This window comes from Myodes glareolus, chromosome 4 (assembly GCF_982192425.1).
Source record: "Myodes glareolus chromosome 4, mMyoGla1.1, whole genome shotgun sequence".
Taxonomy (NCBI): domain Eukaryota; kingdom Metazoa; phylum Chordata; class Mammalia; order Rodentia; family Cricetidae; genus Myodes; species Myodes glareolus.
The window spans coordinates 89,203,017-89,229,857 of NC_142029.1; the positions used below are offsets into that span (position 1 = coordinate 89,203,017).

Consider the following 26,841-nt stretch of genomic DNA (forward strand, 5'->3'; position numbering starts at 1 on the left):
AGGCAGGCGGATCTCTGTGAGTTTGAGGTCAGCCTGGTCTACAAGAGCTAGTTCCAGAACAGGCACCAAAGCTACTGAGAAACCTTGTCTCGAAATAATTAGAAAAAAAAATTCCATACCTACCTATCTATCTATCTGTCTATCTATCTAATATTTAATATTGAAAGTTAGATATATTTTTATATAAGTTCTGTTTCTCTAGAGAACCCTGACTAGTACTAATACACACACCCACCATTCCTCATTTCTTTCACAGGGTTTCTGTGTCAGTTATTACTAACTCATTAGATAACTTGCATGCTTTTCTTATATTTTACTTGCGATTTTTGGCTTAATTTTTTGAACTCAGAGAAGAAACCCCCAAAAGGCAAAACTGGCTTCCCCTACAGTTTCATGCCAAGAAATTATGGTGCTAGGCTAGAATTAGACAGGTGGGGATGGATGTGGAAACAGTAATCTCTACTTAATTTTTATCTCAGCTATTCCAACATTATTGGAATTTGCACTAAATACAGGTTTAGTGGTTGATGGCCCATATTCTGAATTCTTTTGATGTAAACCTGGCACTGTTTAGTAAATTTTTTTTTTTTTTGAGATAAGGGCTCATTTAGTCAAATCTGGCCTTCTGATCCCCCTGTCTCCAACTCCCAAGTGCTGAGATTGTACCACCAAGCTCTGAATAAACGGTGCTGAGAACTGAACCCAGGACTTTGTGTATGATAAGCGATTGCTCTATTGAGTTATTTTGTTTGTTTTGTTTTTCTGAGAAAGGGTCTTGTTAAATATAGCTCTACCTAGCCTGGTACTTTATTGTAACCCAAGTTGGCCTCGAATTCTCAGTAATTCTCCTCATCTTTCCTTAAGCTGGGATTACATGTGTGCATCACCCCATCTGGTTTATTAGTCTTTAATTATAGAAAGCCTCCAAATTAATCAAGGTGACCCCTATCTTATTGTTTTCATTGTTTGTTCTTAAACGATTTTAGAAAGACCAGCATTGTTACATAGGTAGATCGAGGAGGCTAAAGAACAGGACAGCTGATCAGTGAGAAGGGATTTGGAGAGGAGGCAATAAGGCCTTTGAGTTGTACCAGCAGAAAGAGCGCAGACGGACTCTCAGGTCCCGCCAACTACAATTCCCAAGCTCCCTGGCCCCGCCCCTTCTGGATGGCCCCTCCCTGTCTCTCTGGCCCCGCCCCGCTCAGCGACCGGCTGGGTGCCCGCCCGACTTCCCAGCTGCCCCGTGCAGCCCGGGCATGCCCAGTGTGGGCGCAGCCCCGGCTCTGGCAGCGCCGGGGCGGAGCGGGCTGCCGGGTACGGAGCAGGCGGGTCGAGCCTCGGTGGGCGAGCGCCCGGGCCGGAGCCGCCGCGCCAGGGCTGCGGGGTAGGTGTGGGCCGCGGCAAACGGGGATTCTAGCCGCTTGCACGCCCGTGTCTGGGCGGCAGGGCCCAGGGGGCAAGGGAGGGCTGGCAGGCCAGAGCTGGTCGGCGAGGTTCTGGCGGGGGCTGCGGCAAGGACCCCCGGCCCCAAGGGCCCGGGACGTGAAGGGCGGCGAGGGCAGGCCCTGCGGCACCCGGCGCCCAGGCTCTCTCTCTCTTTCTCTCTCTCTCTCCCCAGGTGCGGTGGGGCTGTCTTTAGATCCCGTGACCCACGGTGAGCTTGCCGCTGGCTGGGGAGAAAGACGGGTTCTCAGCCCAGTTACCAGACGCTCGGGGAGAGAGGGAACCCAGTACTCCCGGGGCCCCAGGAGGCATTCTGCGGCCCCGTGTTGAGTGAGGGTGTTACCTTCTCCCTACCTGGAGTGGGAAGCGCCGGCTTCCTGCCTTCCGGGACTTGGGTTTGATGGCTTGGAAAAGTGTTCGAGTATGTCTTAAGTAGATGCTTAATCGGTTCTAAAGACGGTCAGGAATTTAGTGGTCCGCAGCCTTTCAAGGTTTAAGAAAGGTGATTTGTCCATGGGATGTTTGGGTTAAACAGAAATTCTCGTTGCAAAGTTTAAGCAAAAAAGAAGCCTGGACTGCGTTAGAACCCTGAAGTTTGCTCTAATTAGCTTTCACTCGCTGTTGGACAAACCGCTTAACTTCCCCACCTGTAAAATATTGTGAACCAGAAGACACATCTGGATTTCCTGTGTTGTAGGAACCCTTTGTCACTGGTGTGGTCTCAAATTGTGGCAGGTTATTTTTCTGCATCCCTCAGCAATTTGTTAAACAGGGTAATTCATACCAGATATTCTCTCCTGTAGGAAAGCTGTTAGGCCCACAGTATAAAATTGAAATGGCCTGTCCTGTGATGCAGAATGCAGAAGCTGGGTGTTAATCTGCCAGGAGTCAAATAACCTAGTGGTTCTGGGCTGGGATCAACATGTTTGAAGCTCCCTGGCTGCTGATCTTGGAGAAAACTAGACCAAGTAACGAGTTTCTTCAGACCTCAACCCGGGTGCATTCTTTCATAGGGTCGCAGTCATACAGACTTTTCAGCTTTATTCTGTTGTACTCCATCCTCAAACCCTGTGAAGAATTTTACTACCCTTTATTTGTAGATGAGCAAGTCATCAGCTAAGAGGGCGTGCATCTTCACACACTAGTGTCCTGCCCATTATTAGACATTTACTGTTCTGGCCACGGACCGCTCTCACCACAACTCTTTGCTAGAAGACATGTGCTAGAAACTCTGAGGCTTTTTTTTTTTTTTTTTTAAGGGAAGAGTGGGAGTAATAACAGATGTTTCTTAACCCTAGAAACTTCTCCAGGTAAGCACATTTGGCTGGGATTTGACTAAGGGATCAGATGATGTACATGGTAGTGTGCAGGTAGACTTCTGATTCCGCACTCCCTGTTCGTCCAGTTCTGAGTGGCATCAGTCCAGTTGGGTCAGTGTAGTGCTACTTGATGAGGTGGCCAAAGGTCAAGAAAAAGTACCCTTTATGTTTTGAAGCTGAGTTGTAGACAGGCTGCCTGTGAAATTAGTGTATTAAGGTTATTATCTGTTAAATTGGAGATGCTGAACTTGATTTAGTGAGACTTGAGAACGTTAAAATTCTAGATTCTTACTTTTTTTTTTTTTTCTTTTAAATGTTTTTGAGACAGGTTTCTCTGTGTAACAGCCTGGGCTGTCCTGGAACTTGCTTTGTAGAACAGGCTAACCTCGAATGCACTAAGATCCTCCTGTCTCTGCCTCCCATTTGCTGGGATTAAAGGCCAAATTCTTAATATTTTACAAGTGCGTTTTCCATTCACCTTAGTGTTCACTTTAAAGAAATCAAATGAGAGCAGTTTTTTGAGATTAAATAATCTTAAATATAGTATGAACGCTCTTGCCCTTTCAGCACTGGGGACTGAACTCAGAACTTGAAGAGTTTCAGGTATGCTAGCCAGGCTTTCTACCCGTGAACTATATCCGCAACCTTTGGTTTTGTTTTCTGAGAAGATTTCATGAAGTTACTCAAGCTGACCTCGAATTCATCTTAGACGGACTTTGAACCCGTGAGCCTGCCTTACTTAGCCTGCCAAGTCGCCGGGATTATAGGACTGCACTATTAGGCCTGTCTCTGGTTTTTAAAATTTTCCTTTGGTGTTGGGAATTGAACAGGCCATGCAAGGGCTCTATCCCTGAGTTATACGTTCTCTTCCTTTTTCAGCATTTATTAATTTTGTGTGTTTGCATGAACATGCATGTGCCACCTTGTGAGTGTACAGTGGAGTCAGGACAACCCATGTGGATCTTGGGGATTAAACTATCGCGTTTTGGAATGGCAGAAGACTCCCTTACCTGCTTAGCCACCTGCCTATCCCTGAGTGAATTATATATGTAAATTAACCAGTTTCTTAATTTTTGGAGCTAGGTTTCCCATTCATCTGAGAAATAAAATGAGAAACCCTTACTGTTCCTTTTTTTTTTTTTAAAGACAGGGTTCATGTATCTCAAACTTCCAGTTTAGCTGAGAATGACCTTGAACTTCTGATTCTCTTGTTTCAGCTTCCCAAAGGAATCATAGCTATGTGCTGCCATACCCAATAACCCTTACTGTTCTAAAGACTACAAATGTGAACTTCATGAACCTTTTCTTTTTTTGTGTGGGTGCTCTCATGCAGTTTACCTTTGAACTAGACTCCCCTCCCCCAAACCTTAGTCTAGTTTAAAATTCGTTGTTTCCTACGTGATTATTAAAATTGGTGCTGTAGTCACTAGGTCACATCTCCAGGACTATGCTGGTGGTGAGGAATGAAGGTAGAAAACATAGAAAGACCTAATTAGAGGGCTTGGTAGTTTCATATTATGTCTTAAACTTCCCAGTGTATTTGAGGAGTATGTATGATTAAAGTGAACCAAACAAATTATTATTGTATGAGACAAGATTTCCTAGGAAGCCCTAGCAGGTATGGAACTCAATGTGTAGACAGCCTGTTGTGGAAATTGTGGTTATTCTCCTGCCTCTGCCTCCTAGTGCTAGAATTGCTGGATACTATAGTGCCAGTTCCTTCACGTGTCTTTTGTTTTTGTATTTTAGTATGTGTGTGTATTGTGTATTCGGGTGTCTGTGTAGGCCAGAAAACGGTATTGAATCCCCTGGAGCTGAGTTCAGATGGTTGACAGCAATCTGACACAGGTGTTAGGATTTGATCTCTGGTCCTCTGAAAGAGCAGCAAGTGCTCTCAACCGCTGAGCTATCTCTCCAGTCCCACATCCAAGTGTTTGGAAATACATAGCCAGCATAAAAATTGCTTAAAAGAGTATTCAAACATTATTGCCACGCATCTTCGGATCCTCAGGTGTTTGCAGTGTTTAGGAGGAGTAGTTAGGGACATCAAGGCTCAGGGGAGACCACTTGTCCAGGAGCATATTTGCCTCCTCTTTAGTTACTAAGGGGCTGAGGGAGGAAGATCTGCTGAGCCCAGGAGTGTGGGGCTTGCTGTGGCAACTTACCAAGACTTCATATCTCAAAAGAGAGAATAAGAATCATAGGTTTCTTCAGTTATAGTTATAGCTTCATAGTTCGTTGTATTAGTGCTTTAATCTATTTATTACTCTTGTATTAGGGCTACTAGTGTGTGTGATCATTTTGTAGAAACATCATGAAGTATCATATCTTTAACATAAGTAATTTTTCTCCATTTGTTTTCAGGCCTTCCATGATGAGAGATTTGGGGGTACTTCCCTCTCTGTGTAATTGATAGTCTGGGCAGCGAAGAGATGGCTGACAGTGTCAAAACCTTTCTGCAGGACCTTGGCAGGGTGAGTATATTTTATTTCATGGCACCCCCCGCCTTTTTTTTTTTTTTTTTTTTTTTGCTAAAGAACTAGGAAATTCTTCAGGTGTTTTGTAATTTTTATCATGTTTGTTGGGTCTTTTACACAGAATGTTAGTTTTCAGTGTAGTCTACATTATTCAATAAACAGGAGTTTTTCATTTTTTTAAAATTTTTTTTTAAGTTTTTCATATTTTTGAGACAGTCTTGCTGACCTTGAACACCTGGTCATACTCTTGCTCCAGCATGCGTAGTACTAGGAATGTAGGCATACACCATCCCACATCTTTTTTTAGTTTCCTATGCAGCCCTGGCTGGTTTGAGTTCATTTAAGTTCTGTTTCTCCTTCCCAAATGCCAGGATTACCGGTGTAAGCCTGTGCCTATATCCAGTATTTTTTTTTTAATATGCGAGAGAGAGAGTGTGTGTGTACGTATGTACATGTGTCTGTGCATATAGTTGAAATTTTCTTTGGACCACCAACCAGCTCTCAAATAAAATCTTGGAGACTTACTATTATGAATCTCAGCTTAGGTTGTTCCAGCAGCTCTTAACTTCCTTTCTTCTGTATATCCCACTTTCCTGCATCCTCCTGTCTGTCTGCCTCTGGTGTCTCCCTGGCATCTTTGTCTTCCCCCAAGCCTAAATTTCTCCTCCTCACTCTCCTTCCCCAGAAGTCCTGCCTATAGCTCCTCATTTGCTGTTGGCCGGTCAGCTTTTTATTAGACCAATTGGGTGCCTGGCCAGTCAGGTGCCTTAGATAGGCAAGGTAAAACAGTAATATGGTGGGGTTTTTTGTTGTTGTTGGTTTTTGTTGTTGTTGTTTTTGAGACAGTTTTTATCAAGCTTTGGGGCCTGTCCTGGAACTCATTTGGTAGACCAGGCTGGCCTCAAAGTCACAGAGATTTACCTGTCTGCCTCCCGAGTCCTGGGATTAAAGGCAAGTGCCACCACCACCCAGCCCATATCTTTACATAATTAAACAAATGCAGCACATCTTTACATAAACATTCTACAACGTGTGTGTGTGTGTGTGTGTGTTTGTGGCATGTGTGTGGGTGTGTAGCCTCATTCTCATGTGGAAGCCAAAGCAGAACTTTAGGTGTCTTCCTCTCTCACCTATTGCTGTCAAGCTTATTGCCTTGAGACAGGGTCTCTTACTCATCCTGAGTTGGCCTTTTTGGCAAGCCTGGCTGGCCAGGAACTTCTCAGGATCCAGCAGCCATGCCTAGCTTTTTACAAGAAGGTATTGGGATTTGAACTCAAGTCCTCATGCTTATAGAGCAAACACTGATTAAGTTGATTGATTCCCAATTCTTTTATCCTGTATCCTATGAAGTTGCGAGACCTGTCTATTGAGTGCATTATCTAATATTAGGTTTCTGGTTAGCTTGGCTACAGAACCTTAAAAATTTGTTTTGAGAGAGGTTAGCCTTCACCAGGCTGAGTAGTCCTGGTTGACCTTGAATTCCTGAGTTCCTTGCCTTGATAGAAAGTTCTGGAATTGCAAGTATGTGTTACCATGCTAGTTTGAGCCATATATAGTAACAAATATCTGTAATTACAATACTCATTTGACTGAGGCAGGAGGATCATGATTTCTTGGCCATCTTAGGCAGTGTAGTGAGGCCCATCTCAAAAACACCACCCTCTACCCCCTCCCCACAGAAAATCCCCCAGAGGTATAATGGCATGTGCCACTGACCTCTCAGCACTTGAGAGACAAAGCAAAGGACCAGGAGTGGTTCAAGTACAGACTTGGCTACATAGGAAGTTTGAGGCCATCCTGGGCTACGTGAGACCCTGTCTCAGAAAGAAAGAAAGAAAGAAAGAAAAGAAATAGATTTTGAAAATGGCCATCAAGACTGGGCGGTGGTGGCACACGCCTTTAATCCCAGCACTCAGGAAGTAGAGGCAGGAGGATCTCTGTGAATTCGAGGCCAGCCTGGTCTACAAGAGCTAGTTCCAGGACAGGCTCCAAAGCTACAGAGAAACCCTGTCTCAAAAAAAAAAAAAAAAATCAAACAAACAAACAAAAAAAAAGACGGAAACTTTCATAATTTAATAAACTTTGAAAAAAAAATAAAGACCAGCTAGGTTAAGGGTGACATTCTAACTGCCTGTTTATCAAAATCAATTTAGAAATAATAACCCTGGACTTATGAGTGACTCACAGAGAGGAAGGTGCCCCCAAGTCACTCATCATGAAGGGCCTAGAAACAGATGGAGGAAAAAGACTTACTTATGTTAAAGACATCACTTCATGAGTTGTTTCTACAAAATGACTAAACGTTCTAGTAGCATTAACACAAACAGACAAAGGTGCTTGTGAACAAGCCTGCCCCCAAGTTCAGCCTCCAGAATCTTGGCATTCTGACTGATGCACAGCTGTGCTTTTATGTTTATTAGCTTTGTTTAATGTGTGTGTTTGCACAGTATGTCGATTTTCTCCTTGCTGTCAACTTGGTGGCAAGTAACTTTACTGCTGGACCATTTTGCTGGCCTTTGTTTATGTTTCTTTTGTTTTTGTTTTTGTTTTTTTTAAAGACGTGTTCTTACTCCATATCCTAGACTGAGTTCAGAATTGTGGTGATCGTCTGGCCTCAGTCTCTCAAGTACCCTGGTGCTAGTCTTATAGGAATATGCCACCACACCTAGCTCTTTTTTTTCTTTTTTTTCTTTTTTGTCTCTTTATGAAGTTGACTATCCTGGTGAAGTTATTCTACTTTGGACATAAATCTGTTATGGTTTTTAAATTCTAATATGTGTATGTATTAAATTTTTAGCTTTAGTTGTATAATTTTTCTGTTTTCCTTTTAATAGTGGGGATTGAACCCAAGGCCTCTCCCATGATAGGCAAACACTCTGCTGACTCCCAGATTTTTCTTGCCTTTATTTTGAGGTAGAGTCTTACATTGTAAGCCCAGGCTGACCTAATTTAAGGCAGTTTTCCTGTGCCTGTCTCCCCTGTTGCTGGGGTTATACCATATTCTTGGGCATTTTCATCTGTCCAAAGATTAGTTCACTGAAGTTGTATGGTATGTGGTTGGTTGCAGGGATGGATAAGTGAATGTAGTTCTTTGAACGAATGACAGGTATCCTGGTGTTTATAGTACCAGCAATAACTTAGAATTCTTCAGGAATGGTTGGCAGGTACATTTGTCACTGTATGCTGTTTCTACACAAGCTCAACAGCACCTCCCTCATGTATCCACCAAGGATATTCTCCAGCCACACCATGATGATGATGCATCTGCTTTATGTGGCACTCTCTGACTGTAGAGGTTTATGTTTTGCAGCAATTATTTCTTTCCTCTCCCTCTTTTCCTCTTTCTCTCCTTTCTCTTTTTAAACAGTAATTGTGTCTTTCTCCAAATTTGGCATAGTGTAGTCCTTTCTTGACTGGTGTTTAGAGCTAGTATAGGACTCAAGGAATACTGCAGCAATTTAATTGGTACTGAAAGGGAGTAGGGAAGACAATAGCATGTTTTCATACTACTGGTAAATGTAAAAGTGTTAGAAAACTATTTAGTACTCATATAATTCAAGATTGGTGTAGGCAGGAATTGTGGAAGGATGCTAAGTTTGGGGGAAATCCATGGGCATGATATTTGCATGGCATCAGAAGTGTTTCCCTGATGTGAGAACCACAAAGATACACACACACACACACACCCCAATTTGTTAAGAGTTGCCAGGGAGAACAGGCTCATGGAACTGGGAATTTTCAGAAGCAGGAAAATTCGAAAGACTGTCCTACCTTGTTTTGTTTGAGTTCAACGATTGCTTTCCCTTGTGTCCTGCTTGTCCAGTCTTAACATTGTGTTTACTCTCAGCAGTTGAGGCAAGCCCAGTTCTTTGCCCGGTAGGCCAGTTTTGTCAAGAAAACAAGCTTTATAATAGAGTGCTTTTGGTGCCCATCATTCTCTCAGGAGTAGTCATGTCTCAAGTCAGCAGAGTTTTAAATTATTGGAACTTTTAAATGACACGTTCTGTAGAACTTTGAAGTGTTTGAAGATTACCTCTATGTGGAGTACATCTCTGTGCATCTAGAAAACTTAACTAACATAAGTATAACAAACATGAATGATTATTAACTGTAATGTTTAATAACCTATACAGCTTGAAGACTAATGCTTCACATTATAAAAGCAATCTTCAAACGTGTATAGCAATGATCTCAAAATTGTAACAATATATAAAAATATCTTAATCAGAGATAGAGATGTATAGTGTAGTATGACAAAAATATCCTTAATTTGTATCAATATTCAAAATTTCTTAAGCAGAAGTAGAAACATACATATAGTATAATAAAAATAATTTTACATTTGTGTGCAAAAATATTATAAACAGAAATAGGAACATAAACAATATGACATAATTTCAAATTTGTATCAATATATAAATTAGACAGGAATGCAAAATTAGTTTTACATATGTATTGATATACAAGAATCTATACCAGTGTAATAGAGCCGTCCTGGTTCAGATCATATAGGTACCAGATAATGAAAGATCCTCAAAGATACATATTTATTATGTATCAATTCATTAAGAAGCGCCAGGGAGAACAGATTCATGGATTGAGGATTGGGGGATCTGGGAACCAGCCATATGCTGCTTCACCCTACCTGACGCCTCCTGTCTTCACAGCCCAAGAGAGCATGCGACCCTACTCTCCTCTTAAGCGGTCACTTTCACAGACAAGAAGTAGCCCAGAGCTATTGGCGAAATGAATTCCCACAACAGTTCCCCACTTACTACTTTGTAGTGACTAGAGGAAAGAGTTTGAAACCATGGAATTAATACTACAAAGGAAAGAGTTACTGTGTCTCATTGTTTAGGGAGAGACGGTGGATATGATCTCTCTGGACAGGACAGGCTGGCTATGTATCCCTGGCTGACCTTGGATTTGGGATTTTTTCTTCCTCAGCTTTGAATTTTGGGAAAAGAGGCATGTGCAACTATGCCTAGCTTTTGTGTTTCTTGGTGTGATACATACCCATCAGTGCTGTGATATTCTTGCTCAAAATGCTTAACCTGCATAATCATGGTGAAACTTAAATCTTGAGGAAAATCCCATAAAGTAGCCAGCCTCTATTCTTCAAAAAGAAAAGCAAAGAATCGGGCTGGTGAAATGGCTTAGAAGTAAAAACTATTATTGCCAAACCTGATGACGTGAATATGATCCCAAAAACCCATCTGGTAGAAGGAGAGAACCGACTCTCAAAAGTTGTCCTCTGATCCCATGCATGGTGATATACACAGATAAATAAAATGGACAAAGAAAAAGTGTGAAGAACTGTTATTGACTGAATACTAAGGAGACATACTAATAAAATGCGTTATTTGATTTTGGATTAAACTCTTGAGCTGTAAAATGCCATCAATCAAGTTCATTGTTGTGATGAATGGAAAAATTGGAACATAGACCATTTTAGTATTTGTTTCGTGAATTGATAACTTTCTATCGTTATGTAAGGAATATTGTTCTTAGGGATACCTCCTGAAAAAAATTACCATACAGGGACCCGAGAAGCTGGTCATGTTGGCCACTATACTTGTGTTCTCAGCATTTGGGAGCTGAAGCAAGAAGATCAAGAACTTGAAGTCAGTCTGACCCTGTTTCTTCCCCTTCCCAAGGGAAAAACAGCATGAGCTTGACTCAACAGTTTCTTGAATGATTTGGGGAAAAAAGTATATACTAATATGGAAAAAAAAACTGGAAATTCTGAACTAAGTGAGTTTGGAAAATCTGCATTGTTGCAGTTTTTCTGTAAATTAAGGATTGTAGTTGGAATTTTTCTTTGGGCTTCCAACCAGCTCCCAAATAAAGATATGGAGACTTAATATTAATTATGAATTCTCGGCCTTAATTTAGGCTTGTCCCACTAGCTCATTACTTACTTTAATCCATTTCTCTTCATCTGTGTTTTTCCTTGGGGCTCTTTACCTTTCCTTCATTCTGTATGTCCTACTTCCCTGTTCTTCTCTGTCAGACTGGCAACTGACTGACTCTCCCTGGGTGTTTCCCTTATTCTCCCTCACTCTCTTTCTACCTCTTCCTTTCTCTCTCTCCCTCATTTTCTTTCCCCTAGATTCCTCCTCTGCATATTCTTTCTGCCTGCCAGCCCTGCCTATCCTTCTACTGCTTAGCTCTTGGTCGTTCAGCTTTTATTAGACCAATCAGGTGCCTTAGACAAGGTGAAACAAGCATAACACATCCTTCCATCGTTATACAAATGCAGCATAAACAACTATAACACATCTTTACATAGTTAAACTAATGCAGGATAAACAATTGCAGCACACCTTTACATAGTTAAACAAATGCTACACACCTTTACACAGTACTACTCTACAACATAAACAAATGTCACACATCTTTACCATAGTCTAAGTAATACTCCACAACAAAGGATCATTTCAAAATAAAAGACATTAGTAAAGGGTGAGGTATAGTTCTGTGTCAGTACTGCCTACTGTGCACGAAGTCCTGAGTTCCGTCACAGCACCGGAGGCACAAATCACTCTCCTTAAGTTCTGTAGGAAAATAAATACTGTGGTTTCCACTGTTACTCACTTTTCTGTGTGTGACTTTGGAAAGTCTACTCCAGCCCATAATCTCTCTTAAAAATGTCCTTATCTACAGGGAATCAAAGACTCCATCTGGGGCATCTGTACCATCTCAAAACTAGATGCTCGGATCCAGCAGAAGAGAGAGGAACAGCGTCGAAGAAGGGCAACTAGTGTCTTGGCCCAGAGGAGAGCCCAGAGTGTAGAGCGGAAGCAAGAGAGGTGAGGAGTACAGGCCCACATCCTAAGCTGTCATTGGAGGGGCACTTGAGGAAATGACTGATCTTAGTATAGAATGAACGCCCTAGATAGTAAGTTATAATTCCAGCATCATATTAGTTTTTTTGTAATTTTTAATAGATAATTTTCCCCCAGCGCGCACACGCATGCGTGCGCGCACACACATTTACTTAAACTAGGATTCTTGTTCAAAATGACATGATGTTTAAAAAAAAATCTATGCTGGTGAATTAGCTCAGAAGCAAAAAGTGCCTTCTAAGCAAACCCAGTGGCCTGGATTTGGTCCTTAGAACCCATGGAAAGCTAGAAGGACAGAACCAACTCTGGAGTTTTCCTTTGCCTCCTCCACATGCATCTCACACATACAACAATAAATTAAACAACAGCAAAAATAAAGAGTGCCAAATAAAGGACCACAAACAGTATTTGATTTGATGGCTATTTGTAATAAGGTCTATATGGGTTTGTTTATTGATAGAATAAACCCTACCCGCAGCCATGGTTGCTGGGAACCGAACTTGTATATTTTTTGGTTGTGAGCCTAGCCTTTAACGGCTGAGCCATCTTTCCAGCCCAAGACTTTTTTGTTTAATGTGTTCTAACCTCAGAGAATATGGGAGAATATGTCCATTTCACAGCACACAGGTAGATGTCATAGTTCATGGGTTCAGGGAATCAAGCTCAGGTTGCCAGACTTGTGACACTTTTATCAGTAAGCCTTTTTAGGCAGAGGCAGGCAGTTTGAAGCCAAATGGTGTGTTCCAAGCCTGCCAGGGTTACACAGTGAAATCCTGTCTCAAAATGACAACAAAATGACAAAAAAAAAAAAAAAAAAAAAAGCTGGTTCTTCATCTGGGTGTGGTGACACATGCCTGTTATCTCAGCACTGTGAAGAGAGAGGCAGGATGACTGCCAAGAGTTTGAGGCAAGCCTAGGCTATGTAATGAAGCCCTTTCTCAAAAACAAAGACACCTGGTTTTCCAGAAACCTTTTCTTACTGACTTTCTTATAGCCTTATTGACTGACTTAGAATGTTGGAAGAACATTAGGTGTTCCAAGATAGTATGTTGCCAATAGAAGCTGTAGGATGGAGAGTTCTTAGATAACATTAGGAAACAGCCTATCTGCTTTATAAGCTAAATTCATATGATCTTTTCCAGTGAGCCACGTATTGTTAGTAGAATTTTCCAGTGTTGTGCTTGGAACGGCGGAGTTTTCTGGGTAAGTTCTTTTCCATCAAATTCTGGGTTCCTTATAAGTATCTTTACACTGTTATTAGGTTACTATTTTTCAGCTGCATCCTTGAAATACTAAGATGTTTGATGTTTGAGCTGCTTATATATGCTGATGATTATCACATGGATAGGGGAATGGAGGAGGGGAGTGGAGTACCAAGCAAGAAATACTGATGTATGAAAATGTCAAAATGAAACCCATTATTTTGTATGATGGCTAAAAACATTAATAGTTTCCATGCATGGTAGTACATTCCTATAATCCTAGTACTTGGGAGGCAGAGATAGGCAGATCTCTGAGACCAGGCCAATCTTGTCTACATAACTGAGTTTCAAATTATTCAGGGACTCTAGTGAGATGCTGTTTCGAGGAAAAAAAAGTTAAAAAGAAAAGGAAGAAAAAAATTAATATTAAAAATGATAACTATGGGTTGAAGAGATGGACCAGTACTTAAAAATAGCTGCTCTTGCGGAGGATCAGGTTCAGTTCACAGCACTTATACCAGGCATTTCACGTCTGTTTATAACACCATTTCAAGGAGATTTTGAACATTCTTCAGGGCTCTAAGGGCACCTGTGTGCATGTGCTGCATATATAGACAACCAGACACATACACATAGAAAATAATAAAAATAAATCTTAAAAAAATAAATAATACTTAAATAATAGCAGCACTTGGGGGTAAAAGCAGGAGGATCAGAAGGTCAAGGTCATCCTTTGACTACATAGGGAGTAAGTTTGAGATCAGTCTGGGATACATGAGACCTTTCCTCAAAAATAAAAAAATTACATAGACAAAAAAATACACAGACCTTTAATCCTAGTACTCAGGAGGCAGAGGCAGGTGGATCTCTGAGTTTGAGTTCAGCCTGGTCTACAGAGCGAGTTCCAGAACATCTAGGGCTACACAGAGAAGCTATATCTGGAAACAAACAGCAACCCCTAAACAACAAACATGAATTTGAATTTTGTGCATCTGTAGTGAAATTTATTCCTGTTCACAAACAACACTTTTATCTAGAGATATCTGGGGAGTCCTGAATATGTTTGTTTATATGATCCGTTGAAAGATTTTAGTATTGTTATAAATAACTTGTGTTATTGGCATTGTCTGGACATTTTGGCTATTTGTGGGATCAAAGAAGGGTAGATGTGGCCAAATAAGCAAAAATCTTTTTGTTCTGGTTGTAGCAATTGATTATTATTGAGACCCAGATCAAAAGGTTACCTATAATAACTGAGAACTATCATAGTCTTTAGTGAAATACGGATGTTATCTAGAGTGAGTAAATATTTGACTTGATATTCAAAGTAATTCAGTTTATCTTAATGTTAACATTTCACTAATATTTTCAGATGTTAGCTTGAGATTTAATTAATAAATATCATGGGATGTTTAGTGTATATCTTTATACTTTGCCCTGAATGTTAGTTAAAATGTTTTTTCTGTCTCAAATAAGTTACGGATACATTTATCAGTTTGCTGCACTCTCTTGGGGTTTTGGGAAGTAGAAGAGGTGCTTTTCCTGCCCTCCTGATTTATAAACTAGCAGTCTTGACAGGAAAGTCATTACAGTGAGAGGTGAAATGCCTTGTTTTAATTTATTTTATTATTATTATTTTGTTTTTGTTTTTTTGAGATGTTTCTCTGTGTGTAACCCTGGCTTTCCTGGAACTCACTCTATAGACCAGGCTGGCTTTTGAATTTACAGAGATCCACCTCTCTCTGCTTCTCATGTGCGGGGATTAAAGGTGTGTGCCGCCGCCACCTCCTGATGCCTTGTTTTAATTTAAAGAAGGGTTTTGAATACTTTATTGCCTCTTTTCTTCAGTTCAGTCTCCTCTTGTTTTACCGAGTGTTTATTCCCGTGCTTCAATCAGTAACAGCCCGGATTATCGGTGAGTGTGTCTGTTTCTTGCTCCTGCTGGGGGTACAGGTTTGAGATCTTTGTTTCTTAAGTAAGCACTTCCTAACAATACTAGCAGTTTGATGTTTTTGGTTTTTGTTTTTGAGATGGGGTTTCTCTATGTAATAGCTATGGCTGTCCTGGTCTCAAATTCATAGAGATCCTCCTGCCTTGCCTTCCTTGTGCTGGGATTAAAGGCGTGTGCCCCACTTCACTCAGCTGATTCGAGTTTAGACTTCTCAATGACTTTTTGAGATAGGCGTTGTTGAGCTGTCCATTTTATGGATAAGTAAATAGAAATTAGTTAAGCCATTAGTAAGTAACAGAGCTGAGATTTAAATTCAGGTGGATTCCCGACAGCTCTGTGGTTAGTCCCTTTTGTGACATCTCAGTAGTCACTCTGTAAGCAGGTTTATTTCAGGATAAGCAGCACAAAGTGATTTCTATTAAGAGCTGTGGACAGAATATGAGGCAGAAGAATAGTCATAAAATAGTTCCATTTTTGGTCTTTTGACATTCCACCTGTCTAAATTAACTAATTCTTTTTGCTTTTTATTTTAGGTGATCCATCACTGCATGGAGATGTTTGGTCATGGCTGGAATTCTTTCTCACATCAATTTTCAGTGCTCTTTGGGTGCTTCCCTTGTTTGTGCTTAGCAAAGTTGTGAATGCTATTTGGTTCCAAGTAGGTACTGGGCAGAACGTGGAGTCTGGGAAACCTGATGGGCTCACTAGGTTACACACTTTAGCCTCTGAAGTTAGGGGGTTAAGCTAAGCAGGCAGTTGGGTAATCCTTGGGGTTTTGTAGGATGGAATGAGTGTCTCGGGTTACTAAGGCAGACTTCTCACCTGGCAGCTCTAGGAGCAGAGCAGTGGCATCAGCTCTGGGATGGACACGGAAACTTAATTCACGTTTCACTGTACCACCGTTCTCTGTTTCAGGATATAGCTGACCTGGCATTTGAGGTATCAGGGAGGAAACCTCATCCATTCCCCAGTGTCAGCAAAATAATTGCTGACATGCTCTTCAACCTTCTGCTGCAGGCGCTCTTCCTTATTCAGGTGAGAGACACACGGAGACATCTTTAAAAAGAAAAAAAGAAATTTAGGGGAGGGGACTAAAAAAGATTTTTTTTTTTTATGTATCCTGGAGTAGTGATTTTTAAAGCACTGTTTATGTCTACATGGGGTGGGGAGTGTATGTGCACTGTTCCTCTTAATCTTTGAGATGAGATCTCTCACTGAACCTGAAGATCACTGTTTTTGGCTAGGGTGACTGGCTGGCCAGCAGACGCCTAGGATTTGTCCATCTCTGCCTCCTCTCAAGTGTGCAGGTTACTGGCTTATATATCACGCCTGGCATTTATGTGGGTGCTGGGGATTTTAACTCATTTCTTTTGCTTTCACAGCAGCACTTTTACCCAATTAACCTCTTTCTAAGAAGTTAATTTGAAGTTTATTAGGTAGAGATAAGAATCGATACCCAATTGAGATTTAAGAGGGGACACACACACAGCTTATTTAAGAAAAGGAAAATGAAAGTTGAAGAAATGACTTAGTGGTTGGTGTCTGGTACCCACACGGTGACTCCCAGCCATCCATAACTCCAGTTCCAGCTGATGCAGCATTCTCTGACTACTGAGGGCACCAGGCACAAATGTGGCACATATCCATACATGCAGTCAGAATATTCAGACATACACAATTTAAAGATCTAAAAAAAATTAAAAAATGAAAAAAGATAGGACCATAGTAACCTACCTGAGGTATGGGTATTAGGGAAGAGGAGGGAGGAAAGGAGAGAGTGAGACTATCCCCAGAAGCAGCTAGAGAGGTTAAATATAAAATTATAAGAACGATGGATTTATCTTGTCTTCCCTTGGAGATTCTGATCCTTACCAACTTTTGAGGCAGCTAGGACACCATCTCCTGCTGGAGTAGTGCGTGAGAAATGTCTGACACTCTGGAATTGAGTTTTTTGTATTTGTTCCTCAGGGGATGTTCGTGAGTCTCTTTCCCATCCATCTTGTGGGTCAGCTGGTTAGTCTGCTGCATATGTCTCTTCTCTACTCACTGTACTGTTTTGAGTACCGTTGGTTCAATAAAGGTAAGTCCGTGTAAAGAAACCAGGAGCACACAAGCCCTGCTGAGAAATGCTGGTGCTGCACACACTAAGCTATTCAATACCAACGCTCTTAGCAAATTTCTGAAAAGACGCTGGCTCACTGGCAAGAGGGAGATTCCATTTGGCCTAGTGAGTCTATTAACCTTTGGGGCCAGGGACGTAGCATGTAGAATTATAGAATTAATTGCCATTTTAAAGCTTAGTGTGATGTAGCTGTGTTTGGACCAGAAGTTGATAGAAAGAGCATAAGTTGTTTCAGAGAAGTTAAGTGGATACTAGTGCATTTAGATTTTTTTTTATTTTTTTATTTTTTATTTTTCCATTTAAGACATGGTCTTGGGGCTGGAGAGATGGCTCAGTGGTTAAGAACACTGGCTGCTCTTCCAGAGGTTGTGAGTTCGATTCCCAGCAACCACATGGTGGCTCACAACCATCTGTAATGAGATCTGGCGCCCTCCTCTGGCATATAGGCATACATGGAGGCAGAATGTTGTATATATAATAAATGAATAAATCTTAAAAAAAAAAAAAAGACATGGCCTTGCTATGTAACCCAGGCTGGCTTTGAGTGCTCACTCTTTCCAGTCCATTTTCCTGCTTCTACCTCCCAAGTGCTGGGATTGCACACGTGCACTATCACTATCAGGTCGAGCGCCTTTGGTTACTTTGGGATTTAGTTATTTTCATCCTATTATTTTTAAATTTTAGTTATTTTCTTTTTAAATTATTCTGTTACCTTTTGAGTCAAGATTTCATGTAGCTCATGCTATTATTAAGCTTGCTATGGAGCTGAGGATGACCTTGAACTTCTGAGCTGCCTTCCTCTATACTGACAAAGGATAGTGGTGCAAAAATTAATGTTATTTTGAAATTATTATTCTTGTAGAATCTTTGCATTGAAGCTTTGTCAGATTTGTACAATTCTTTGAAACAGGGTCTTACTATATTGTCCAAGCTGGTCAATAACTCCTTATGTAGACCAAGTTGTCTCTGTTTTCCAAAGTGCTGGGATCAAAGGTTTATACCATCATGAGTCTGCTAGATTTGTATGGTTCATGTGCTGTATCTGTGTTCTGAATAGTAGCTCTGTGCCTAAAACCTAAGCCTGAAATAATGTGAGTCTTCAGTGTACTAACTTCCTTGTTTCAGGAATTGAAATGCACCAGCGACTGTCAAATATAGAAAGGAATTGGCCTTACTACTTTGGATTTGGCTTGCCCTTGGCTTTCCTCACAGCAATGCAGTCCTCCTATATTATCAGGTAATTTGGCTAGAGAAATTTGAAATACTAGAAAAATAAAAAACTACTCAGGTAGTTTTAACAAGCATCTTTTATTGGTTTGCTTCTATACCTACCTAGTATTTTATTTTACATTATTTGACCATCAGGAAGAATTTTTGTTGTTGTTGCAAATAGTAATTGACATTTGTCAGCATTAAAATGTAGTCTACCATATTATATGCTGCTTCCTGGAGGCAGGTACTTAGAAATTTGGAAAATTTTTTGTTCATTTCTGAATCTGTGTTTATGATATATTAAGGTTTATCCCATCGTGCTGTTCTAAGCAGGGAAAGAGATAGGAGGCTCCACACCTTTCTTGAAGTCATGCATTGTGAAGCTGACCTGTTTTCTTTTCTTTTTTTTTTTTAAACAGTGGCTGTCTCTTCTCTATCCTGTTTCCTTTATTCATTATCAGCGCCAATGAAGCAAAGACTCCTGGAAAAGCCTAGTAAGTGCCTGTGAAGAGACTTCTGCTCTGTAAAATCTCTTATGCCGAAGAAAAGCCTTATGTCCTAGTCAGTTTCTATTGCTGGGAGCACTATGACCAAAAGTGGCTTGAGGCGGAAAGGATTTATTTGGCTTACATTTCCGTATTATTGTTATTCATCATCAAGGGAAAACAGGACTCAAACCAACGCAGGAACCTGTAGGCAGGATTGGATGCAGAGGCCATGGAAGGGGGCTGCTTACTGGCTTGCCCAGCCTGTTCTCTTATAGAACTCAGGATCATCAGCCCAGGAATGGCTCCTCTCATAATGGGCTAGGCCCTCGTCCATCAATCACTAAGAAAATGCCTTACAGTTAGATTTTTAGGTATTTCTCTCAACTGAGGCGCCTATAGTTTTTAGTGACTATAGTTTGTGTAAAACTAGTTTGATATCAAACTAGCCAGCACACCTTAATATATAGAGTTTTTTAAAGATTTATTTTTATTAGTATTTTGCTTATATGTCTGTGTACCACGTGCATGCAATGCCTATGGAGGACAGTAGCTGGTGTCATCCTTTGGAACTGTTACAGGCTATTGTGAGCTACTGTATGGGTGCTGGGAACTGAGACAGATACACACAAGGGTGTGGGGAGGAAATATATACCAATATTTTTGAGTATATAAATTTGTATATATTTCCCAGATTGACACTCCCACATGCTCATTTTATTTCTCACTGTGTAGCCCTGTTGTGTCTTGAGCTTGTGATTCTGCTACCTTGTCCTCCAGTGCTTAGACTGTAGGTGGATGCCACCAAGCCTGACTGTTTATTCCTGTCCTTAATTTAACATTTGTAGCAGGTATCTGATTCATGCCTTAATCATAGAACTTGGAAATCCGTGGCAGAAGGATTAATATGAGCTCAAGATCAGTTTGGGCTACAAAATGAGTTCTAAGTTAACAGTCACTAGATGTGAGGCCTTTGTAAACATCTGAGTAAGGCCCATTTTCGGACTAATAGGTTCTATGTTATCTGGCCACGTAGAGAAGTACTTTTAAAATCTGATTTATGGGGCTGGAGATGAAGCTCAGCAGTTGAGCACTGGCCATTCTTCCAGGGACTTGGTTGAATTCTTAGCATCTTGGTGGCTCACAGGTATCTGTAACTCTAGTTCTGGAGGATCCAACAACCTCTTCTGCCTTTTGTGGGCAGCAGGCACACAGGTAGTGAACAGACATACTTTTGATAAACACTCAGTTCCATAAAATAAATGTTAAAAAAAATCTGGATTAATATAAAATAGAACTTTATTTCCTTTAAAAGCCCCAGCCCCGATACTGAAAACTGGTGATTGTAATGCATTTGTGGCAGTGACAGAACATGCTACGTTTTTGTTTTTTGTTTTTTTTTGTTTTCTTGAGACAGGGTTTCTGTGTCGCTCTGGCTGTCCTAGAACTCACTCTGTAGACCAGGCTGGCCTTGAACTCAGAGATCCACCTGTGCTGGGATTAAAGGTGTAGGTCACCACCACCCAGCTACATTTCTTTTTTCCAGTGGTGGGATTAAACTCACAGCCTCAGACATGCTAGGCAAATGGTCTCTCCTGCTACTCGCTCTTACCCAGTGCATTCCTTAACTGATCAATTTACGTGTAAAATATCTGTATTGCTTTGTTAAGTTTTGTTGCCTTGTTTCCCCCTATGTAGTTTTAAATTTAAAGTAGTCAGATAAATTGTAATTTGCTTGATGCAGTTATCAACTTGGAGCTAACGAGTAGGGTTTCTTGTCCTTCAGTCTTTTCCAGTTGCGCCTCTTCTCCTTGGTGGTGTTTTTAAGCAACCGACTTTTCCACAAGACAGTCTACCTGCAGTCAGCCCTGAGCAGCTCCTCCTCTGCAGAGAAGCTCCCTTCTCCACATCCTTCTCCTGCCAGACTGAAAGCTGCTGCCGGCCACTGAGTCCTGTCCAAAGAGGATGGGTGGGATTGGGTGGAGGATGTGGCAGCTCTTTACTCTGTTTTCCGCCCCCTGCCATGGAAGGCAGGACCCACTGCCAAGGGCCCTCTGCATATTTCCTTCTCTTTGATGAATTGGAATTTTTGTCTCTGGTACACATAAGGCAGAATCTTCCTGAATCCAGTATGTGGATTTTTTTTTTTTTTAAACCACCACCCTAGGTCTGAAAGGGCCAGTTTTCCAGCCGTTTCTAGCATTTGCCAGCTCCTGTGCCTGGACTGATTGACTACATTTTTTTTCTTTTCCCTGTGTAATTTACCCTCCCACTTCTTGCTGCCTTCCAGCACCCCTGGATGAATGGGCTTTGTAATTTTAACTGTTGTATTTTGTGTATTTGTTACTGTTTTTCTGTGAAGCACATACATTGGATGTGGGAGGTGAAGGAGCATTCCAATTGTTCCAGGTCACTCCCTCTATAGCCATCACTGTCTTGTTTTCTTGTAACTCAGGTTAGGTTTTGGTGTCTCTTGCTCTGCTGCAGAAAAAGAAAGAAAGGAAAAAAAAAAGACCCTGAAGAGATAGAGATGGGACAGATAGACCTCAGCCAAACTGGCTGCGTTTTGAGGAGTTATTTTCTTTCTTCCCCTTGAAGGGGAAACAGCTTTTTTCACTGGTACAACTTAAGTTCCCCAGTTATGGGGTGGTACCAGTTCTGGACAAGTGCCACTGCATCACAGAATGCTCAGAGGATCTGAAATTCTTAACCCTGAAGATGAAATTTACTGTTGGCCACTGCCAGGTCTCATTGGTGTTTTAAGGAATATTGGGTGCTTCATATAGGAATTGAAGGGGTAAACTTATTAAACCCATTCAACCTGTGATTGGTGATGTTTTCCTGTCATTTTAAGAGTCTAAATAAGGGGTGGGAGGGCAGATGTAAAAAACTTGTACAATTTTAAAATATCACAATTAAACGTGAGCTCGTTTCCCATAAAATGTGCAATGTTTGATTTCTAAATCACGTCTTGAGGTAGATGTATTCAGATTGAATGACTTTGTCTTGAATAATCTGGTAACTGTAATCAGTTTTAAATGCTTATACAGTTGATGGACATGATTACAATTGTCAAATTGTGCACAAAAATTGTGATACGTGCCCTTATCCACTCATCCTTCTTACTATTCCGTACTTTATAAAAGTTTCAAGAGGAGTTTCCAGGGCTAGGTGGTAGGAAAGAACATTGGCCACATTGGACGTGGTGGCACATGACTTTAATCCCAGCACTCAGGAGACAGAGGCAGGCAGTCTGGTCTACAAGAGTAAGTTCTAGGACAGACAGGGCTACACAGAACTGTCGAAACAAAAACAAACAAACAAAAAATAAAGAAAGAAAAAAGGAAAAGCACACTGGCTACTCTTGCAGAGGACCTAGGTTTGGATCCCAGCACTTTCATGGTGGTTTATGTACAACTGTCTAGAACTTCAGTGTGCACAGACACAAGGCAAAACACCCTTACTCTTTTTTAAAAAAAGTTTTCAGTAACCATGTGTGGTGGTACATAGCTATACCACCACTGGGGAGGTGGAAGCAGAAAGAACAGGAGTTAAGGTCATCCTCAGCTATAGAACAAATTGAAAGCCAATCTGGCCTGGCTGAGATAGGCCTCAAAAGAAAAGTTCTCAGTTTAGTAAACCAATAATAACTGTCCTGCGCTCGGCCTCACCTGCAAGAACCACGCGGGACACAGGATCCTACTGCAGAAATAGCTTTAATGCCCCTTGGGAGAGCGAGCATCAGCCAACATGGTGGAGACCCAGATATGAAGGAAGCCATCCCTTATATATGAAACAGACCCTGCTTTGGATGTGTCACTCTTGGATTGGTCCGCTGCTCCCAGTCCCAGGTGATGCCTCGGGAGTAGGCGGGGACAGTAGTGGAAAATTACCAACACGTGTGCGTTCACCTGGCGGTGAAGCCGGATGTCAGCGCCATCTTGTGATGGAGAATGTGGCTGTGGCCCTCTACAAATAACAACAAAAAGTGAAGATTTGTCTTGGTGCCAAATTAGTGTGAAGGCTCAATTAAGCATATTTGCAGTAGAAACTGGGTAACACTTTCAAAGTATGCACACATATTTTTTTGTTCCTAAATTTTTATTATCACTTCTGTGGGAAGGTAGTTCATGCCATGGTACATGCATGGATGTCAGAGAACAACTTGTGGAGTTGGTTTTGTCATTCCATGTTTATGTAGGTTCTGGGGATTGAACTCAGGTCTTCAGGATTGCTTAGCAAATAACCTCTGCCTGTAGAAGGAGCTATGGCGGGCTGAGCTCCTGCCGCCCAGCTAGCTTTACCCGAAATAATTACACGGAAACTATTCTTTTAAACATTGCCTGGCCCATTATCTCTAGAGAGTTAGTTACTGGCTAACTCTCACATCTTGATTAACCCATTTCTAATAATCTGTGTAGCACCACGAGGTGGTGGCTTACCGGGAAATATTTAGCATGTCTGACCTGGTGGCTGGCTCCATGGCGTCTGCCTGCCTCTGTTTTTTTTCTCCCACAATTCTGTTCTGTCTACTCCACCCACTTAAGGGCTGGCCTATCAAAAAGGCCAAGGCAGTCTCTTTATTAACCAATGAAAGTAACAATGGACAGATGACCCTCCTCCATCATCTGCCCTCTTAGCCATCTGGCTCAGCAAGATGCCCACTGGGTCTCAATGTGTAGGCCTTGCTAGTCTGAAACCCTTGACCATGTTGACCTTGAACTTACAGCATCCTTTCTGTTTCTGCCTATTGCTTCTGTGGTTTTAGGTATGTACTCACATGCCCACCCCAAAATATAGTGTGAAGCTTTCTTCTTCACTAGAGCATGGGCACTGGGTAGTGTATAGGAAACTGGAGCCAAAGGGACTCTAGGCTGCTTTTGCCAAGGTCACAGTGGCAAACTAGTAATTAGCAACCAAATACAGGGCACCTATCTCACTAAAAATTAAAGTTGAGATTAAAATAAAAGAATGCATGTGCACACATGTTTGCAAATATGGCATGTGTGGCAGTCACAGTACAACTTTTCAGAAGTCGTTTTTCTCCTGGCCTTAGTTCTAAAATCAAACTCATTCTATCAAGTACCTTTCCCTGCTGAGCCGCCCAGCCTTTTACTCACCCAGCCCTACTTTATTTTAATAATGCAATCAATAGGACTTGAGTTGCTCACCAAAGAGTGTGTGTGTGTGTGTAAGTAGATATCACAGGCCTGTGAGTTAGCTCAGTAAGTAAAGGCACTTGTATAATAAGCTTGGAAAGCTGAGTTTGATTCCTGGAACCTACATAAAGGAAGGAGAGAACCAACTCCAGAAAATTGTTCTTTGCTTTTGACCTGTGTGCTATGGCACTGATTCTCATGTACCAAAAACATGTTTTGTTTAAACAACAACAAAAATCCCAAAGAAAGATCCTAAAATCAAGTTGATAGTTAAGAAAAAATAGATACCACAATGTGGGTAGGCAAATGTGATTCAAAACACTAATCCACCCCCTGTTGTGAAGATCTGTGTATATATGTTTGTGTTTGTGTGAATGTACACCACATATGTCTGGGTGCCTGCAGAGGCCAGACAAAGGAGTCAGCTCCTGGAGTGAGATACAGGCAACCATGAGCCACTCCTCACGGCTGGGAACGAAAATTGTGTCCTTTGAATATTTCCAGTCCCCAGTACAATCCTTTTGAAACAGAATCTAGATGGTATTGGGGATTGAGCACAGGATATTTATTTTATGTTAGGTAAGAGCTCTGTAATAAGCCTATTGTAGCAACTTTTAAAGAGTCAGAAAGTAGGTGCTTCAGATGCCTACTGGAGACATTACTTGCAGGACTGAGATTGAACCCAGGGCCATGTTAGATACCTCTAGCTCCATGAGAAATGCAGATAGGACAGATTTGTGCAATCATTTCTGTTAACTGCTCTTCCCTTAATAGAGGCTAACATCGGGGATAAAGATGAATTCTGACAACCTGGAACAAATTCAGAAGTGGGAAGTAAGCATGGTGACTCTTGTCTGTAATCCCAGCATTCTAGAGTAAGACCTTGTCTAAACAGAACAAAAGATAGAGCTGGGAAGCTACTGGCTATCCGTTTGTAAAAAGATGGTGTCTGTGGAGAAAAAAAATGGGAAGCTATGGTGGTCTGATCACTGTTGACTTTCTTCCAACTAAGCTTACACATTACTTTCTGGTTAGAGCCGGAGTACGTTCAGCTCGTTCCATATTAACCTCTATCACTGAGATTGTTCTGCCACTCCATCCAGTTCAGTTCCTCAATAGGGTAAAAATCTGCTCATTCGTTAGTAAAATCTGGATATGTTCTGCGATCAACAGAAGACAAATGAAGCTGATCTGAGGTCAGGGTCAGCACTTTGTGACATCAGTGGGATGTATTTGCCTGGCCCTAAGGTGACTGCACGGACCAGAAACCATTAGGAGAGAGAAAGATGATCTAATTATGTAACGAATCCTTGAGCACCTTCTCTGTCAGATATTTGTAGAGTGCTGGTGAATCAAGATTACCACCGCCCTGGAGCAGCTACTCTACTGAGGGAGACAGGAGAATAAACAACGGAACACATGGTCATGGAGATATAAGTGATTCCAGAAACAGAAGTTAAATTCTAAATTGGTCGAGTGGTGGTGGCGCACACCTTTAATCCTAGCACTTGGGAAGCAGAGGCAGGTGAATCTCTGTGAGTTCTAGGCCAGCTTGGCCTACAGGAGCTAGTTCCAGAACAGGCACCAAAGCTACACAGAAACCCTGTCTTGAAAAACACAACAATAACAAAACAAACAAACAAACAAAAATTGGTACTGAAGTGGGGCATGGTGGTGCATGCCTAAAAGTACTTAGGAAGTAGAGGCAGGTGAATCTGTGAGTTCTAGGCCTACATAATGAGTTCCAGGCCAGTCAGAGCTACAAAGTGAGACTCTGTCTCAAACAAAAGTGGTACTGAGGGAGTGATGGCTTATCACATAAGAGCACATAATGTTCCTGCAGAAAACTGTAGTTTGGCTCTTATCATCCATGTTAAGGTGACTCAAAACCATATGTAACTTCAGCTCTGGGGAATTTGACACCCTCTTCTAGACTTCATAGGTACCTGCACACAAGTGCGTACACATGCACACGATAATGATAAAAACTAAAAAAGCATGGTACTGAGCTTAAATTGGTGTCACAGTAAAAGTGGGGAAATTTTCAAAGTTAAAAACAAAGAAAAGATGGGAGAATCAAGATGGCGCTGGTGACTGCAGTGGCCTGACTGTCATGCTCTGGACCCTCATTGGCAGCTGTGGTGGCTGTAGCCTCGGCCAGGGCCCAGGGCCCAATCTCTTCCTAGTGAGCATTCCACCCTTCCTCCAGTGGGACTGAGAGAGGATCACCTTGAAGAGAGGAGACTGGTGTGGGGCCATGGTCTGTATTCTGTTCTGTCAATTATATTTTAAATAAACGCTAATTGGTCAGTAGCCAGGCAGGAAGTAGAGGCAGGACAACCAGGCAGGAAGTAGAGGCAGGGTGACAAGAATAGGAGGATTCTGGAAAGAAGTCCTAGTCTGTAGTCGTGACCCAGCCACAGAAGAAGTAAAATGTGACTGTCCTGCTGAATAAGGTACCGAGCCACGTGGCTAGCATAGACAAGAATAATGGGCTAATATAAGTTATAAGAGTTAATAAGAAGCCTGAGCTAATGGACCAATCAGTTTATAAGTAATGTAGACCTCTGTGTGACTTCTTTGGGACTTAATGACTGCGGGAACCAGGCAGGACAGAAATCTC

The 26,841-nt window shown here is 41.5% G+C and overlaps 1 protein-coding gene across 2 annotated transcripts; it reads left to right on the forward strand.

Moving 5' to 3' along the window:
- The first annotated feature begins 1,239 nt into the window (after nt 1-1,239).
- Ei24 (EI24 autophagy associated transmembrane protein) lies at nt 1,240-22,001 on the forward strand. Of its 2 annotated transcripts, none has more exons than XM_085689722.2 (11): nt 1,240-1,384; nt 5,127-5,236; nt 11,906-12,051; nt 13,230-13,290; nt 15,138-15,204; nt 15,774-15,898; nt 16,156-16,275; nt 17,209-17,320; nt 18,488-18,599; nt 18,994-19,068; nt 20,846-22,001. In XM_085689722.2, exons 2-11 carry the CDS (start codon nt 5,195-5,197, stop codon nt 21,006-21,008), a joined length of 1,023 nt encoding a protein of 340 aa, XP_085545848.1. In that variant the 5' UTR covers nt 1,240-1,384; nt 5,127-5,194; the 3' UTR covers nt 21,009-22,001. The 2 variants fall into 2 exon arrangements, with proteins under 2 accessions (XP_085545848.1, XP_048304833.1); XM_048448876.3 differs by lacking the exon at nt 1,240-1,384 and adding an exon at nt 1,633-1,654.
- Nucleotides 22,002-26,841: the final 4,840 nt, after the last annotated feature.